At 37.2% G+C, this 18,707-nt stretch overlaps 1 protein-coding gene across 6 annotated transcripts in view; it reads right to left on the reverse strand.

The window, feature by feature from the left end:
- SEMA5A (semaphorin 5A) overlaps window positions 1-18,707 on the reverse strand; it is a 331,622-nt gene that overhangs the window by 100,356 nt on the left and 212,559 nt on the right. For all 6 annotated transcript variants that reach the window (XM_054059836.1, XM_054059835.1, XM_054059837.1 and 3 more), the window contains one exon: window positions 4,275-4,482. In XM_054059836.1, the coding sequence (XP_053915811.1) occupies window positions 4,275-4,482 (208 nt within the window). The remainder of the gene's footprint in view (window positions 1-4,274; window positions 4,483-18,707) is intronic.

Genomic DNA, 18,707 nt, shown 5'->3' on the forward strand with positions numbered 1-18,707 from the left:
ATTACATCAACAAATTTGCCTCAAAGAAAGTACTGCAATTCAATGTTGCTTTTGAAGGCTACAGCTACCAATAAATGACAGCCAATTGGTTCTTTGTTTCAGAGGACAGCCTTCTGCTACAAAACTCCTTCATTATTACAGAAGCTTAGAGTTTTCAAAGTAATTAGCAAACACTACAACTTTAAAGAGTTTAGTTGTTATCTTCTCATGATAATCACTCTATCTCGCATTACAGTTAATTGGTGATTATACAGAAGTCAGTTGTGCTTGTCTTACTCAACTCTGAAGAAGTACAGAGAGCTAGAGAATTCTTAGTGAAAATAATAGCTCCAGAGAATAACATTGATGATCTTCTGTAAAGGTTTGATAAATATGTGTGAATTGCAATATCTAGGTGATAATAACATGATCAAATCTTAAAGGATTTTCCTCAAGGAGAGCTGAACTTAGGCAACTGCTTTGCTATTTCCTCCTTAAGCTCATATGAAGATACCAGGGCTTTTTGGAAACTTTCTGTAAGAATTCATATGGCCAAAACTATTTTTCCCTAGCTGATTCCTGAAACCAGTAAGATTAGGACAGGATGCTCAAAACTATTTAAACACTGGCAGAAGTCTGAGGGACAACCCCCTCCATGAAAACTGTCAATCCAAATAACTTACACAGGCAACTCATGGACAACAAAAGCATTGTGGCATAATGCAAAGTGCTGAGCAGCCCAAACCAGAGATGTGACAACAGGCTCTGTCTGTGGTATGGTCTGCTGTCACAGCAAAAAGTGTACTGAACTGCACCTAGAACACCAAAACATAAAAAACCCAACCCCCGAACCTCGAAATGTAGTCTCCAAATGCAAACCAATATTTTCAAGGGCCTATGATAACAGTGTCTATAGAAATGAAGCTGTGAGCTGCTACAACAGTGATAGAACAGGACTGCCCTGAATCAGAGGGAACACTTGTCAGAGGCAACACCGTGTCACAGAGCACTCCACCACAAGAAAGTGCTGGAGGAACAGATTTACAAATAAATAAAATTTAGCTAAATTTGCAAAGCATATCAGAGTGGTAGTTAAGGAGAAACAAAAAACTACAAATAAAAGCAACAACTGCATGCTTTAGAGGCTGCTATGTGAAGATAAAACAAGGGATACCGAAATTAAAAAAAAAAATAGACAAACTCAAGAAAAGTATCTTGACATTGAGATATTAGCTTGTGGAACCGTGCTCAACTGAGGCACTGAAATTGCATTGTCTGAAACCCTTGTGATAAACCTAAACAAAAAGATTAGAAAAGATTAGACGATGAGCACTTTGCCGTTGTCACAAACAGGCAGGACAGATAAGCTAGTACATCTTCAGCCCTTCCACTTTTTTAAGGCAGTTATTTATACACAAACATGCTCTATTTCACAGAAGTTATGTGAAATAGATATTACAGGCTACATATGCCCTTAATCTGTGGAAGAAACTCTAGCTATTATTGATGGAAGTTCAGACTATAGCCTTGGCACAGTTATAGAGCCCTAAGTATGATAAACATAAACAGAGAAAATTAAAATAACCCCCCAAAAAAGAATCACAGTACCCCAAGGCATTTTCCTTAGGCAAGGTTTACTCATTACTCTATTTACCCATGGCTGTACTGTAGAAGTAATAGTTGGCAACATATAACAATAATGTGAGTATTAAAGCACCCAGCAATGCAGTGACGAAGTTTCAGATATTTCATTATCTAGTGAAATGTATAGCCCCAAGTAAAGTACCTACGCTCTCTCCACATACAGAAAGCTAAATATGCTTGAAATCCAGCATAAGCCCGAAAAAAACAAGTGAAGCCAAAAGTGATAAGTGAAAAATTATGTCTGTACTTTCCAAACAATCTGAGTCTCTAACAATAGTTGATGATGAGATGCCTTATTTTGTAGAATCAAAGAATGGTTTGGGTTGAAGGGACTCGATCACAGCTGTAAATCATCTCCTTTCTCACAAAACAGAGCTATAGTTTCTTTAACCAGGAAGAATGCATGGGTGGTAACCCTTTTGGTGCAAAAGATGCTTAATTATTCCAAGCAAAATGGTAGAACTACGGAAGATATGACTGAAAAAAACCCACAAGTAATAATTTTATCTTCTTTTAAGTCATTTCAGTGCAAGATGAGACTTCACATACCTCTGGGCAGAAGAATAAATTATCATTTCAGCAAGATTTGAATCATTTAACTACTGTTCTACTCAGTAAAATGGGAACAGCATGGCTTTATTTTTTTTTTCCCCTAAAAAACCTCTTAAAATCTAGTCAGTCTGATGAAAAAGGGAGAGTAATGTCTAGCCTGCAGCCATGTGTGTGGATTATGACTTCAGACAGCAGTCCCACACTGTGAAAGCAGAAGCATGTTTGATCCCTACAGCCAGGGTAGCACTGATGTGACTCCAGAATTGTCCTGACAGAAGCACAGGTACCAAGGACCTTGTGTGACCTCCACACAGGCACCTGTTAAGCAGGTGCTCTGGAATTTGCACCTCTGGATTTTGTAGTTCACACCTCATTGATGACATAATAAGACTCCAGCCTTGAACGGTTCTAAGCGGAGTGCAGACTTGGTTTAAACATGAGACATGGTATTATTGAGTTCTCTGTGTTTACAGAGACCGTAAGACAACACGCGACACCAGCCCAGTTTCCCTTTCTGAAATAAATATCTGCTTCAGTAAACAAGTACAAGAATATGTTGTTATATTTTCTCTTCTCCAGATATACACATATACACTTCTCCCAAAATACAAGTCCTTCACTAAAGAAAAGGAGGAAACAAAACAAAAAGTACTACAGGACCACCACACATGCTGTTTCAACTCACTAAACCTTGCCTATATATAGTGTTTCTTTTAAGTGAGCTTTGCAGGACTTCCCATGGGGCTTTGAGTGTCATATCACTGCTATTGTAGTAGAAAAGGACTAAAACATGCTATGTAAGACTGCATAAACAAAAAAAGGGCTTGTAAAGAACTGTAATACGAAGTATATCCCCCTTCTCTGGTCTACTCCAGTTTCTCAGGGCACAACTTCTCCTCAGGTCTTGCTCTCAAGCCAGTGGCCTCTCACTGGACTCCTGCATGGCACCACTCCCCATGTAGAGCCAGGTCTCTTGGAAATGTCCTTCTGCTTTCTCCAAGCCACAGCTCCATAACTGCATCCTGCAGTCACCTCCCTGCTGTTACCATGTACATCTTCCCTCTGGCAGCCAGAAATGTCTCCACCTGCAGATGGACACCGTCTTTCACAGCAGTTATAATCTCTCTGCCTGCTGCACAGGTAACATCTCTGTGATCCTGACTGTAACAGTCAAGAAAGGCAACTGGCATTCTTCCTCCCTCCTTTAATAGCCCAGCTTTTCAAAGGAATGTATATTAAACAAACTGAAAGAAAAACAAGCTAAAAAACAATGAAACGCACCTGACACAGTTCTCAAACTGCTCGTCACGGTGGTTCAGAGCCTATCTGATGTAAAACAGTGCAATTCTACAGAATTACTGCAACCACACTTATATCGAAGGGAAGATTTAACTAAACAGATGAAATTAACAATGTCTAATAGCATATGTTTCATAACCTGTAAGTACTTTTAGATAACCTATACAAAAAGTTGTATGCTGAACTTGAAATTCCTTAACTACCTATAATATAGCCTAAAACCAAGTGATAATTTGTAAGTTATTTTTCTTATTTGATCAAACAACTATTAGCTGTGTAACACTTTCACCTACTAGAATATTTATATTTATTATGGTTTCCTGATCCAGCACTAAATTTAAATAGCCACTTTTCCAACTAGTCTTAACTTTCATTTCATCCAGTTTGGTTTTCTTTCTGAAATCACAGATATTGTTTACTCAATTACCATACACCTTAAAAATATCCTCAACTTAAAATTGCCCAAGTTTCAAGCTTTAAATATCTTAAACCAGCAGCTATATTGCACATTATCACATATTGGTTTTCTATATAAACCATTTCTTACTGCTTCATTTCACAATTCAGAATCTGTATAATGACACTTAAATATCAACATAATTCCCTGATAGTCTCATCTAGTCCTAAGAAGTCAGTAAAGAAGTCAGAGACATTTCTGATAAACAGCATGCACAGAGAGCCAGGACTGAGAGAATTAATTAATTTGAATTCCTACTTACAGTCATTTTTCCTTCCCATTTTTCCACAACCCTTTATAAGCACCTTTCTCCAAGTAAATCAAACTAGCTCATCCTTCATACCTGTATGTCTTGTAAAAAGGACATCTCTTCAGGGGGACCTTAATCACATGTTCCTGAAGGCCTACAAAAAGGACACTCTGGCTGTGCAGGATCTGAAGACTCCTGATGGGTTCTCGTTGACTTTTCGGCAGGAGTTCAATTTCCTCGAGCAGGCAGCTGCTTGAAGTCTGGTTCATTGGAGCAAGTACTTTCTTAATTGTGCCATAGTCTACAAAGGCAAGAAGAAAATGAGTTACTAAAAATGATACTAGCAATTCTACCTGCTTGGTGTCTTTCATTGAACAAATTTGGTCCCATGCTGGATGTTTTCAATGAAGCTTCAGAATGCGGGACTACTTTGACTGGAGTTTCCCAAATTGCTTATAGTACAGTGAAAAGAACTTGAAAACAGCCACTGACTTTTTCTATATGATGTAATGCAGCAAAAAATAATTTTATTAGTGCAGAACAGACTTCACAGCAGTAGTCACTGGAAAGCAAGCTTTCAAAACCTGACTATCATAAATGCAAATTCACAGCAAGGGTTACTGATTTAAGTTTACCAGACCATACTATATTTTACTATTGTTAAACAGTATAAAAGCAATAATGTCCACCATTGCCACAGTCTGTTTTGAAATTCTCTGTTAAAAACTGCTGGTTTTAGATATACATCACATTCATTTATAAGGCACACATGCATGAATATCTGCAGCTCTTAATTGAGTTTAGGTAAATATAACAATAAAATGAAGCTGGTTTCCTTCTTCTCAGTTATCTAGATTTCTGAAGAATCATTTTTATCATTTGTTCTTCACTTCCATTCTTATTGTGATTTCTACGCAAAGACAGTTAAAGCGTCTCAAACCAGTGTCAGAGGAGTTTTCTGATTCATTTGTGCAAAATTTTTAAATAATTTACAAATATCCAAGAATAATTATTGTGGACACAGAGGACCATATTCTCACACTGAGAAATACTTTAAGTACCTGCCCGACCAAAACTGCATTATGCAATCTTCTATATGCCAGCAATGGTAAATATGACAGATTCAACACTGTAAACCCATACTGAGATCAGCTTTTAGTCATATGAAATCTTGAAAGATTAACCTCTCTTGTGAGTTGATAGCAATTGCTAGAAAAAATGTTTGGGATGCTCTGTTCTACAGTCCAGTAAATATGTTTTTTTGCTATCCCTGACAGAAGGTCAGGGGCTCGGTGGAGAGCTGGCAGTGCAGGGTTTCAGGACGGGTCTGGCCCTGCCTTGTCTGGAGCTGGTTTTAGCCACGACAGCAGTTGCCTTGCGGCCACATGCCTACATCCACTCTGTGTCAGCTTCAGCTCAGGAGTGCCTGGAGGCTGGTAACTCTACATAGTCACTGTGGGACAAAAAGCCCTCCTGGGGTAACAGGGCTAGAGGAACTTAGTGTGTGGCTCACAGACTTTGTCTGGAAAGCAGTGAGAAAGAGCAAATAAGCAACCTTAAAAACTCACAAAAAGTAGATTCAAGCAGACTCCCAAAACTGAAAAGGAGCTGCAGAACCCAAGATGTTAATTATTGTTAAAGCATTCTCCCTCTTCCGGAGGAAGACTGAAGAATCAATCTCCAAGATCAGCAGAAGTACTGGAAGGGGGGTCATAGCACCAAATAAAAGAGGGAGTTAATAAGAAGTTTATGTGTAATATTTCAACCATACTACTAACACAACTTCCATAATTAAATAGTATGGACTTAATTTTATTAGACAGTCAAAATTAATTAGATGAACCATTGTAGTGCATTTGAGTGGCAAGATTTTGGTAGCAGGTTGGCAGCAAGGGTGGCTTCTATGAGAAGTTGCTAGAAGCTTCCCCTATATCTGATAAGACCCATGCCGGCCAACTCCAAGACAGATCTGCTGCCCATCAGTGATGGCAGTAGCACTGCTGTGATAACAGAGCTAAGAAGGGAGGGTGGGGAAGTTGCTGTGCAACAGCAATTGCAGCCAGAAAGAATAGGGAGAAGATGCAAGAGAAATTCTGCAGACACCAAGGTCAGTGAAGAAGGAAAGCGGGGAGGTGCTCCAGGCACCAGAACAGAGATTCCCCTGCAGCCCATGGTAAAGACCACGATGAGGCAGCCTGTTCCCCTGTGGCCCATGGAGGTTAACAGTGGAGCAGATATCCACCTGCAGCCTGCGGAGGACACCACGGCAGAGCAGGACTATGCACTGAAAGGAGGCTGTGACCCCACTGGAAGCCCGTACTGGAGCAGGCTCCTGCCAGGACCTGTGGACCTGCAGAAAGAGGAGTCCACACTGGAACAAGTTTTCTGGCAGGACTCATGTCCCTGTGGGAGACCCATGCTAGAGTAGTTCATGAAGAACTGTAGCCTGTGAGAAGGACTCACCTTGGAGAAGTCCATGGAGGACTGTCTCCTGTGAGAGGGCACCCATGCTGGAGCAGGGGAAGAGTCTAAGGAATCTTGCCCCTGAGGAAGAACGAGTGGCAAAGACAGCATGTGATGAATTGACTGCAACCCCCATTCCCTGTCACTCTATGGCACTGAAGGGTGGAGGTCAGGAGTAAAGTTAAGCCTGGAAAGAAGGGAGGGGTCAAGGGAAGGTGTTTCAAGATTTTGTGTTCATTCTCATTATCCTACTCTGATTTGATCGCTTACAAATCAAACTAATTTCACCATGTCAAGTCTGGTTTTCCTGTGACAGTAATGAGTGAGTGATCTCTCCCTTTTTTTATCTCAACACACAAGCATTTTGTTATACTATCTCTCCCCCATCCAGCTGAGGAGAAGGAGTGGAGAGCAGCTTTGATGGTCACCTGGCATCCAGCTAGAGTCAACCCATGAAAAACTTAAATGCTTAGCTCAGTATATAAAGTGTGTTCCTTCTGCCCATAATAAGATTTTGAATGCAACATATCATATCTGCATCTTACAAGTCTTCTGACTGACCCCTCAGTTCTTAATATAATCACTTCATGTAACTGTTTACATTTTTCTCCTTTCTTGATATAAACAACTTGGTTAAGATTTACTGTATAAGAGTATTTGTTAGAAAAAAACTTTCCCTAAATTATAATTTTAATTTTCATCAAAATTTAACCTCTTTAGTATAAAAGTACCCTCTGCTTCCCCTATCACTTTTTTCTCAAACCACCTAAAATTTTACCACCACTGAAGAATTAATTAGACCATTGCCAACAGTCAGTTTTGCCTCACAATTAAGTGATAACTAGCTCAACCAAACAGCATAATGATGAATGTTTCCACTGGTGATTGTTGGATGGAAGTTTCAAGGTCAAAATATGATCTAAAAACTGTCCAGAAAAAAAAATAAAAATCAGTGGCTCCATTAGTTAGTCACTGAGTAAGAAAAAACCCAAACATTACTTTCTGAACCAGAGAAGTTGGAAAAATGTACTACAAGGAAGAAAAGAAGAAGCAGTGAGAAAATTTTACACATGAATGGGTTGGTATCACTTTATAGATCAGTTAGAACAATTCTATATCATTATATCATTTGTCTAACTGGTAGCCAACAGATTCAAGATTATTCAAGATACATTGCACTTGGCTTGCCATCTTTTTCCTGTATGAGGCAAACATCAGATATGCATTCACCACATGTTTATCACACAGACTAAAGTTTCTTCTTTCCACTGTGATGGGCCTGGCATCTACAGACTGAGTCACTTGCTGTCACATCCTAAAGATAAACCAAACGAATTAAAACATGACTGGAGACCTCCTTTCCCCATGCCTACATACACATTTAATTTCGAAATGCAGCTTTAGACAGGAGAATATGATCAAAACCAAATGCTTTGTGTCCTTTTCTCCTTAGTAAATTTGATTATTGTAGAAGGCAGAATTACAGGTTTTTTATGTACAGGTCTATGACCTAGAGAATATGGATACAGCAGCGTACTACCCTCAAACAAAATAAAATTCTCACTTTGAGAACTGCAGCACTAATGCCTTCCCTAGGACAGCTGTCATTGCTCTTGTTCTTCTTTTTTATCTTGGCATACAGTTTTCATTCCTTCCATTTCTTTTTGCTTTCTTGCAGCACCACCCAAATAATTCTTTCTCAATTTGTTGTCTAAGAGGATCAGCACTCACACAGAAATGTCTGGACTTCAAATGAGAAAGCTGTGTCAAAGATCCCACAGATTATCAGGAAGAAACACTACCCGCCCCAGCAGCAATGTGGATTATGTGCAAATTTAGTAAAAAGGAATAAAATGTTATCTGAGATCAATCTCTGCCTCAGTAGATTCTTCTACCTCTGACCTGCTATAACCTACTTTCTCTGCTTTAAATTCCTCCTGTCAATGACTCCAATTTTGCATGGAGCACCCAAACTAGGGTGTGGATTTGTTTTCATTCTGCAGGTCTGGGAAAGACACAAAATGAATTAGCAGCCATGCTCATGTCATGATGAAAAGAAAAGAAAAATTCTAGTTGAAATATTAGTGCGTAATGTGTAGGAAACTATGATGAATTGAATGGAAAACCTGAGATGGAGTTGAAGAGAACAAGCTTGGAGTCAACAGAATCTGTGATGAACAAAATGATAAAGGGACAAAATCAAAGGATTATGTCTAAAACTGAAAAGCAAAGTTTAAGATATAAATGGTATAAAGCATAGCTAGCAATGGAAAATACAGTAAAAGTGTGTCTGAAATCATTGTACAATCTACAGTGACAACAGTAAAGGAAAGAAGAAAATGAACAGATAAAACAAATGGCAGATGCAACAAACTAATAAACCTGTAATTTCTTGAGTTTCCTAACAGACCTGAAAGCCTCCTTGTATACACCAAGAAAAACTGAAGGAACAGCAAAGTCAATTGCAAATTCTAAACTAAGAACAGCCACTGTAAATAATGACCTATTTTGCAATTTCTCCAGAAAATATTATTTAGGAAAGCAATGTGTCTTAAGCAGATGGAAGAAAGTGATCAATAAGGAGAAAAGGGGCAGTCAACACAAGACACAGTAAAAGGAAGCTAAAGCCATATTCGGTACTTGAAGTGACATCTGTAATTGAACTTGAAAAGTACTACCTATCAAGAAATATACTACTCTATGTACATTGTAATGTGTGAAAATAGACTCATTGACTCGTGAAACTTCCTTTCTTTTAAAGGAAGTTTAAAATTAATAGAGGGCTATTTGGGAGAATACATATTAAAGTGGTGTTTAAATGCATACAAATTACACATAGTTTCAAGTATAATTTGAAATAGACTTTGTAAAATTACATTCACTAACCATATTGATTTTTTTTCCATTATACACTGTTTTTACGTATAATTTGTTGTACAGAAATTACTTTTCCAGAGGGGAAATAAACATTCAGATGGTATCAAGACTGTTTAAATTTTTTACAAAAATAAATCTAATGCTAAATTAATTATACATATTATTTGTATATATATAAATGGTGTTTGCATTCATCATATACATTTGCACTAAACGCTACAGAAGCAGAAAAAAGTATGGTATTAGGGTTGTCTTCAAGGCAGAGGTCTTTCAGAAGAATAAATTGAAATGCCATATGTAAAACTGATGTACAGAACAAATAATAGTACAAAATCAAAGAATGTGCATGGTGATTGAAAACATCCTGTCACTGTGAAAAAACATATCATCGGTATTTGCTTTCCTCCACCACAGGAACTGAAAGAAGCTCTACTACAAAGTAGAACATGCATTTGGTTAACAGCAGAAAATTATCACGACGGAAAGTATTAGGTTGCATAAGGGCTTAAGTGCGCCTAACAGAAAAAAGATGCAGCAGCTGGTTGAGCCTACTAAGGGAAATCGCAGGACTTATGATTTAGCAATCTGTGCAACATCAAAAAAGATGCATATGGCACACAGAATATGAGAGGATTTAAACCCTGCTCTTTTCTCCCCTTTCTAAAAATAACTTAAATTAGTTAAATCATCAGTAGAATACGGATAATTAAAGCCTTTGCTATAATCTGTTTTCCCATGTGGAGGTGGGGTATGACTTGGATTAAAGCAAGGGCATATTTAGAAGATAAAATAATTTCACTATTCTCTGTAACTTGATTTATCTTCCAGGTTTCTGAGATACGTATTTAAACTTCATTTACAACTTCCAAGTACACTATATCTATAGGACAAGTGAAAGAGCTTCAACCCTTCTGCTTTCCAAACTAAAAATATAGGTAAATATAGTACATCTACAATACTACAGAAAAAACAGAAGAATATAATTTGATTTTTAAGTTACCACCTTAATTTGCAGAGTTTTACTTTAAATATTTTCATATTTTTAACTCTATATTCATTACCTCTTTGGGGAAAAAAAACTGAACCTTGAATAGAGAATTCTGATGATTTACCAACATATAAATTTTAATTTTTTTTAATTTTAAATTTTATTTTCAGAGATGTTTTAAATGTTCATAGTTTGTCTCTCCATTTACAATTAAACCACTGTTTGAACAATCCCGTGAGTGTGCCAGTTAATTTGTTCTTTTTCTTTACTTTTAATATAATTCGTGGTGTGATTTTGCTACAAGTTTCAGTCAAAATGGAGGTTAAAAATCTGAACATGTTCTGTTTTGCAGACTTGGTAGAGAATAAAAACCATGATAAGCTTACGAAGAATTTCAATAATAAACTATTGTGACTACTTTGCTACTACAGGTCATTATCATCAAGATGATAATAAGACAATGGTGGATATTAAAAGAAATGGACATAAAGAATATTTATTAGATTAAAAAGGCAATTATGTACCTGTATAACTAAGGATTTTAACAAATACTGTATCTGGAAATATAAAAATAATTTTGTTGCATTTCCCCCAAAAATGCTGAAAATTTTTCTGCCTTGTTAATATGGAGACTTATTTTTGATCACCAAATAGGCTAAATGAAATTTTACCCCCTGTGCCATCATGGGAAATAGAAAACCTTAAGGTTCCCTCTCATTCAGGTATCTTAGTTTTCTATACTTCATCATAGGAAACCATTGGAGAAAAAAGAATGCAAGCAACCTGAAAACTCACAAATCATTCCTCATGAACATTTAATTAGATTTCAGTAAATTAGTTAACTGAAGCAACAGTAATCCATGTGATAAACTTGGTACTATAAAAGCTAGTATTACTATCTCTGAAAATCTGGAACAGAAATAAATGCTAATTGGTTTCTGTCACCTACAGAAAATATATACAGATCATCAAGAAGTGAGCCTGCCCTACCTGAGGTTCTTAAATTGCCTACCTGATTTTTATAGTTGCAAGGCGGCAAAACAACTAAAAATCTAAGTAATCTACCAAGTGAGTTATATTTTTAGCTGACTAATTACAGCATCATCAATGGATCTAAATGGAAAATTTAACTTTGTAAGTAGAACAAGAGAAGTAAATTAAAAAAAAAAAAAAAAAAGCTGCATTCTGGGGCATAAGAAATAATTCCAGCTTGTTCATGTGAGACTTTACCCCAAAATATTGAATGTGTTTGGTCTTGGAGTCTTTTGCTCCGTGTGAAGTAAATATAAGAACAGATCCTTTCTAGTTCTAGTTCTACTCCAAAAAGAAAAGCAGGGGTGATGTGAGTTTTTTTTTTATGATCACAGATTTTAAGCCAAATCATTCTCTTCCCATGGCCAGTTTCAAAGGGCTTTCAATTTCAGAGGTTGGTTATATATTTCTGCCATTGCTAGACAGTGATAATAATCTAGGAATCCTTGGAAATATAAAAGCACGGAATTTTACAGCTTAAAAGCTTCTAGGGAAGCCCAGGAACAAACACAGTCAATGTTGGTCTGCTGGTATGTTTAGTGAAAAGAGAAAGCTTAAAAATAGAGAAGGGAAGTAGAGACTTACAAATTTAAGGAAAAGCAGTTTCCACAAATAATAAATCAAAATTTCCCGCTTCCTGGTAAACTATACACAGTTCATAGTAGTCTATCAATTAGACATTCCATTGTGCGGTGTCTTGACAATAGTTTTAAAAAGTACATAAATAATTTTAATACATCTTAAGAAAAACTAGCTTTAAATTATATAAAAAGAGTTACTACACAGTATAGTGTTTAGCTTACTAACAGTTTCAAAGCCCAGAGTAGTTGGTTAACTAACATCCTTAGGAAATAGGAAAGATTTGGCTCTTTCCCTGAAGAGAGTTTTGGAAGCAGCAAAAGAAAAATGTAGTAAAATCCTGCATTAAAATATTCTTCTCTAGGTAAGACTACTAGATTCTTTTTTGCAATCAGGTTTTTGATTCTTGGATGTAACAGCAGCACTTCTGAAAGAAAGGTCACAAAAAGCAAGCATGCACAATATTTTAGATTTACCTTCTTTATCTTTGGCTCCAACTCCTTATCCCCTTTTTACTGTTACATTTCAAGTAAATATTGTTGTGCTTCCTTACAGTATTGGAAATTAATTTGAATCAAAGCTGAAATGAGCTACTTTGTTGATAATGCCTGTCAAAAAAAGGAGGTATGATGGTCTGTTACAAGTCCCCAGGCTTTTATGTGGGAGAGATAATTTAACTCATTTTCCAACTACTAAAAATTTTAAAGGTGCAATTTTAGCCTCAATCTATATGCATATCTTCTGAAATAAAGAGCAAGCTTCTTAATGCCCCAGTGGCTATTCCAAGAGAAATTCAGTTGTACGTCTGCAACTAGAAGAGTTTCTCGTGGCTGTACATTAAAATTCAATACGTATTTTACAGAGGGAACATTTATGGGCTATCCTTTCTACACAGGAATTAAAAGTATTGATACAAAGACTCTTCTGAGTAAAAAAAGTGCTGATCTAGATACTAGTTATTTCAAAATAAAGAGCACTCTTCAAAGGCATGGGTCTGGTAAGACACAAGGTACATGCAAATTAATGCCAATTTCCATTTCCAAATACAACAATTTTGGAACGTACCTATAAATTGAAATCAGAACAACCACTATCTCAGTCCTCTCTTCAGTATTTTCAGAGAAAGCTTCCTAAAGATATTGCATTCTTAGAATACTTCTATGCCCTGCACACTTAATTCTTTTACATTGTAATGTCTCAAAAGCATTAAGGGGACAGTTTAGGCTTTGTCTTCAGTGAAGGCTTCTTCCCGCAATTACCACACAAGAGTTAAATACTTGCTTTAAATACAGAAAATATCTACCATTCCTTAGAGTACAACAGATGATAAGATGATACGATTAAGTTTTCCCCTAGCAGGTTTCCTATGAATCAAAAAGGTATTATAATTTAGAAAGCAGTCGAAGTTGTATACTATTCTTCAGTGGTGGTTAATTGGAATTTAAATCCAGCTCCAGTCCGAACCATTCAAAATCTTTCAAATAGAAAATTCAGGTTCTAAAGGGAAATCCAAATTTATTTGAGACTGAAATGCAAAGCTACTAGCAGCTAAGCGAAAGCAGCATGCCTGTTTCAGAAAGACTGTCTACAAACTTGAAGCTTCTAACTTCTAAGCCTGAAATCTCTTTTTTTTTTTCTGCTTTCCTCCTGGTCTTTTCTAGAATTTATGCAAAACCCCATAATAAATATTTATTTATTTGATTTACATGCCTCAGCCTCCATGTTTAATAGGTGTGTCTCCTTCACAGAGAAATTGTAAGATTCTATGATTCTATGAAATTCAAACTAAATCATCCTTTATCCTGAAGTCATTACACTGAAGCTCATACCCACTAGTGGCAGGTTTTTTCCCTTTCTAGATCAAAAGCACATTTCTTCCCAACTGACAAAAGAACCAAAGTAATTTCAACAATCTGAAAAGCATGTATTTTTCATGAATCATGCTCATCGGCACACCTTTATTTACTACTTCTGTTTTCAGTCTTATAAGAGATTTTCAGTTTACCAAAGATGTGACTGAAAGAGATAGGATACAAGTTCATAAAATTTTGTCTGACTTGTAGGAGATGAATCTATCCATAGCAGTTCATGCACTCAACTTAGTCAGAAATAACATCTTTAGAATACCTATAAGGAAAAGCTACAGCAGTTACACTTCATTAACAGGCTATAGTCGATAAAAAAATGTTTATTAACATTTCAACCTGTGGTACGTTGCTTTTATTTATATGACATAAAGCATTAGTTATTATAAGGCTTTATGAAGTGTTATCTTTTAACGATCTTTTATTTGCAATTTCATTTAATTAGTTTGCAATGATAAATTTTTTATTAAAGCAATGGCTCTCATGAATCCGCTTGGAGGCTTGTAAGATCTGAGTTCAATTGCCAGCTTTCCCTCTTTTAAGATTTCATGTGTGAAACTGGTATTCAGAACAGTAATACCATCTAAAGAGAAAAAATATAAAAATTTGACAACTTCACTTTCTGTAACACTTTTTTCTGGAACTATAACAATATCTCAGGATAGATACTTTAACAGATATCTTTGCCTGCTGAATCATAGAATTGCTTGGCTGGAAAAAAACTTTGAGTCCAAGCATGCCTGTCCACTACTAAACCATATCCCTAAGTACCTCATCTTTTAAATATCTCCAGGGATGGTGATACAACCACCTCCCTGGGCAGCCTCTTTCATTGCCCAATAACCGTTCAGGTGAAGAAATTTTTCCTAATGTCTAATCTGAACCTCCCTGGTGCAACTTGAGGCCATTTCCTCTTCTGTCACCTGTCACTTAAGAGAAGAGACCACTACCCACCTCACTACAGCCTCCTTTCAGGTAGTTGTAGACAGTGACAAGGTATCCCCTCAGCCTTCTTTTCACTAGGTTAAACTACTCTAGTTCCCTCAGCTGCTCCTTGTAGGACTTGTTCTCCAGCCCCTTCACCAGCTTCACTGCCCTTCTCTGGACACACTCCAGCACCTCAATGTCTTTCTTGTACTGAAGGACCCAAAACTGAACACAGGATTTGAGGTGTGGCCTCAAAAATGCTGAGTACAGGAGCAGAATCACCTCCCTGGTCCTGAACACCACACTACTTCTGATACAGGCCAGGATGCCACTGGCCTCCTTGCCCACCTGGGCACACTGTTGACTTTATATCCAGCCTGCTGTCAACCGACACCCCCAGGTCCTTCTCTGCCAGGCAGCTTTTGAGCCACTCTTCCGTAAGCCTGTAGCCCCGCAAGGGGTTGTTGTGACCCAAGTGAAAGACTAGGCAATTGGCCTTTTTGAGGCTCATACCATTGGTCTCAGACCATCAAACTGGTCTGTTCAGATCCCTCAGTAGACCCTCCCTATCTTTTGGAAGATCGACCCTTCTTCCTTGCTTACTGTCATCTGTAAATTTACTAGATTGCACACTGACTTGATTTGCTGACAAATGCAAAACCAATGACAGGCAGTTACCAGTTTCTCCCTTAAAATATAGGAGATAGCTGAACTGAAGTCAGAAAAATCTCAGCTGCAGTCTCTGAGAGTCACATTAAAAAGGCAATAGTCCTTGCTGCAGGAAGCGAGGCATCATTTCTATAGCTGAACACCTACTTGGCTTGTGAGCTGCTGTGCTCCTGCATCTACAGGCCAGATGCACTGTGCACTCTGCATGCAGATGAAAACATTGCCAATGAGTGGATCTGGGAGAGCTCCTACCTGTCCACAGCAGCCCTTTGTTTCCTGGATCAAACATTCAACAATACAGTAGAAGAGGTGGCTTTTAACTCTGGACTCCAAGAGGAATTAAACCTCAGCTCTACATACCCCATACAAATGATGTTACTGTCCAAATCGCTGTATGAACAGATTGACGTTTCTCTCTTGTATTGCTGTGTTCATTGCAGTGGATAATCCCATGGAGGTATATTGGATTTATTTAAGGCATGGCTACTTGATTATGTCCCCGTATCTCCACGTATATCCCATTCAGAAAGTTATATTAAAATGAGAGAATCCAAACACATAGCAACACTTTAGGTACTAACGCTGGTTTAAGAGATGTTCAGGCAGAGAGGATATGGTTAAAACTACAGAATGAAATCTTTGGGTGAGGCTTTAATGAGTTAGAGGACAGAAAGTTGTTTCTCAGTACTTAGCAAACAGGTGACTAAGAAGAATTTCAAATTTGGCTCTAATATCTGTCACTTTTTATCTTTTTCTACCTTTTGGAGGTATCAAGAAATTTCAGGTAGGCAACACAGAACAAAGGCGTGATCCATAACATCAAGCACAAAGTTCTTGATCTTACCAAGCAATAATCAATTTGGAATTTCTATTTAATTTACCCAAGTTCTTTCTATAAAGTTACTCAGTAATAAAAATATTTATGAGCATCATGACAAATGAAGCCAGTATTCTTGAAGAAGGCCAGCATAACGTTTTTTTTTGACTTTCATCAGACTGAAGTGACTTGGTGTGTAAAAACTCACATTCTTCAAAGGAAGGCATTTTGACAAAGTCAGGTTCAAATTGAAATAGAGTATCAAGACCCTGCTGGTGCATCAAACGTAGAGCCAAAACAAACTGCATGCATTTATTGCCTTTGATCATAGTTTGACTCAAACAGGTCCTGCCAATATGTGCATTAACCTGTGAGCATGTGGCATGAGACTATCTTTAACAAGAATCCAAACAGATGTCTTTAGAAGTTTCAAATATTTTGGTCCAGTGGACATGAATTCTCCTTTTAAATCAACACATTATGATAAAAAAAAAAAAAAAAAACAATTACAGAAAGATTGCTTAGGTCTGTATTCAAGATTGTACTTAGTGAGCTATCTAGTTTGTACTTCCAGACATACATTAGGACAAATTAAGCTCAGTATCCAGTTCAGATACAGGACATTGAGAAGAGTGTGACTGGTAATGTTTTTTATTCTCAAACGTGAAAAAAATTTTGTCCCTAGAAGTTAGATGATAACTAAACAGATCAAATATCAAGAGCTACATGTGAATAAAATCTATTCTAGAGAATGCCTGTTTGGCAATATATTGTGATTACAGCCACTCGTTTGAAATATCCAGCTGCACTAAAAATCACACACATACACATAAAGCTTGAAGCCTTAAGGCAAAGAAGACATAGTAATTCTTAGGGTTCTGAATGGGAAATGTTACACCTGTCAAGAGATGCATAATTTCAATATCCCGGATTCCAAAAAGAGAAAGAAATAAAATTATAGGATTACTACTGGCTAAGACAATTCACAATGAAGCAAGCAGACAAAAAGTTCATATTAATTTCCCAGAAACTTCTTCTCAGGAAGAGAAAACATTCCAATTTTGGAGAGATCTAAAATATTTAATCAGGAGCTAAGACTGGGCTTCTCAGGTAGAGGAGATGAGTACCTTTAAAGCAATCTGTAAGCTCTAACTAAAGCAGCAGAGTAGATAATAAACAGATATTAATCACAAGATGAAATGGTTCTAAGGAACATCACAGCTTGCTATGTGACACAGAGCAGCAGTGAAGAATGCCACACTGTACACATAGGACAAAATTACTGTCAGATACAGGCCTTGGATCCCTGCCAATCTCCCAAAGTTGAGTTGTATTAACTCTGATTGGATCTGACCGGACAGAGAGAGCTTACTGCTCCTATTATCTTTTATTGCCTTCTTTTGTGCCACCACAAGAATAAATACCTTGTACTACCTAATGCTCACTATGAATATGATAGTGTTTTCCCACTGAATCAATTTTCAAGTGCCCAGATCAAAGCACTTACATGCACAAGTGAAGAAAACTACTCGGATAATAACCCACAACAAACCTTGCCTGATTTCTTAACTGAGTCATATATGGCTATTTTCACTGGAAGTGTCAGGAAGACAACTGACTACTATATGGATCCAGAAGCATCACAAACTTGGATGACTAGAATGTTTCAAGGACTATCCTCTAGTCAGCCTCATTTAATCTCCATAGTACATGCCCCTATGCCTCAGTCACTAGGTGACCCATATCCAGTACATATATTTAGTATAAATCCAGTATGACGTGCCTGGAACTTCATGCAGCAATTCCAGCATAAAGAACACATTTTGTTCAGAAATACAGAAGGAAAGAATGATGCTTATTCTTTCTATTCTAAAGTAAATTAGGAAGTAAATGGGCAAGAGACAGAAGCAAATCTGGAAATATCGAGATGTGAATCTAAAAAGCTCTCACAACAAGATGTTCATCTCACTAATCCAGGACATTAAAGCAGTAACCGTCACAGTATATAATATATATAATCATATTACATTATATTATTTACATAACAGTCTAGGAGTCAGTACATCTGGCAACAACCAGGAAATCTCACACTGCTTGTCAGTTAAAAATCAGCTCTTATCTCCCAGGCAGCTGATCTAACCACTATGTTGGTTGTAGTCATGCCTACTCCTCCTGAAGGTGTGCATTTGTACAACCAGATTTCCAAGATTCATGGGATAAGAAAGAAAAATAAAACCAAGTAAAAACTAGAAGAATTAATCTGTACCCCAGTGAGTCTCTGCTCTAAATAGGTTGACTCTTACCAGTGA

The sequence above is a fragment of the Cuculus canorus genome, chromosome 2 (genome assembly GCF_017976375.1).
Source record: "Cuculus canorus isolate bCucCan1 chromosome 2, bCucCan1.pri, whole genome shotgun sequence".
Classification (NCBI taxonomy): domain Eukaryota; kingdom Metazoa; phylum Chordata; class Aves; order Cuculiformes; family Cuculidae; genus Cuculus; species Cuculus canorus.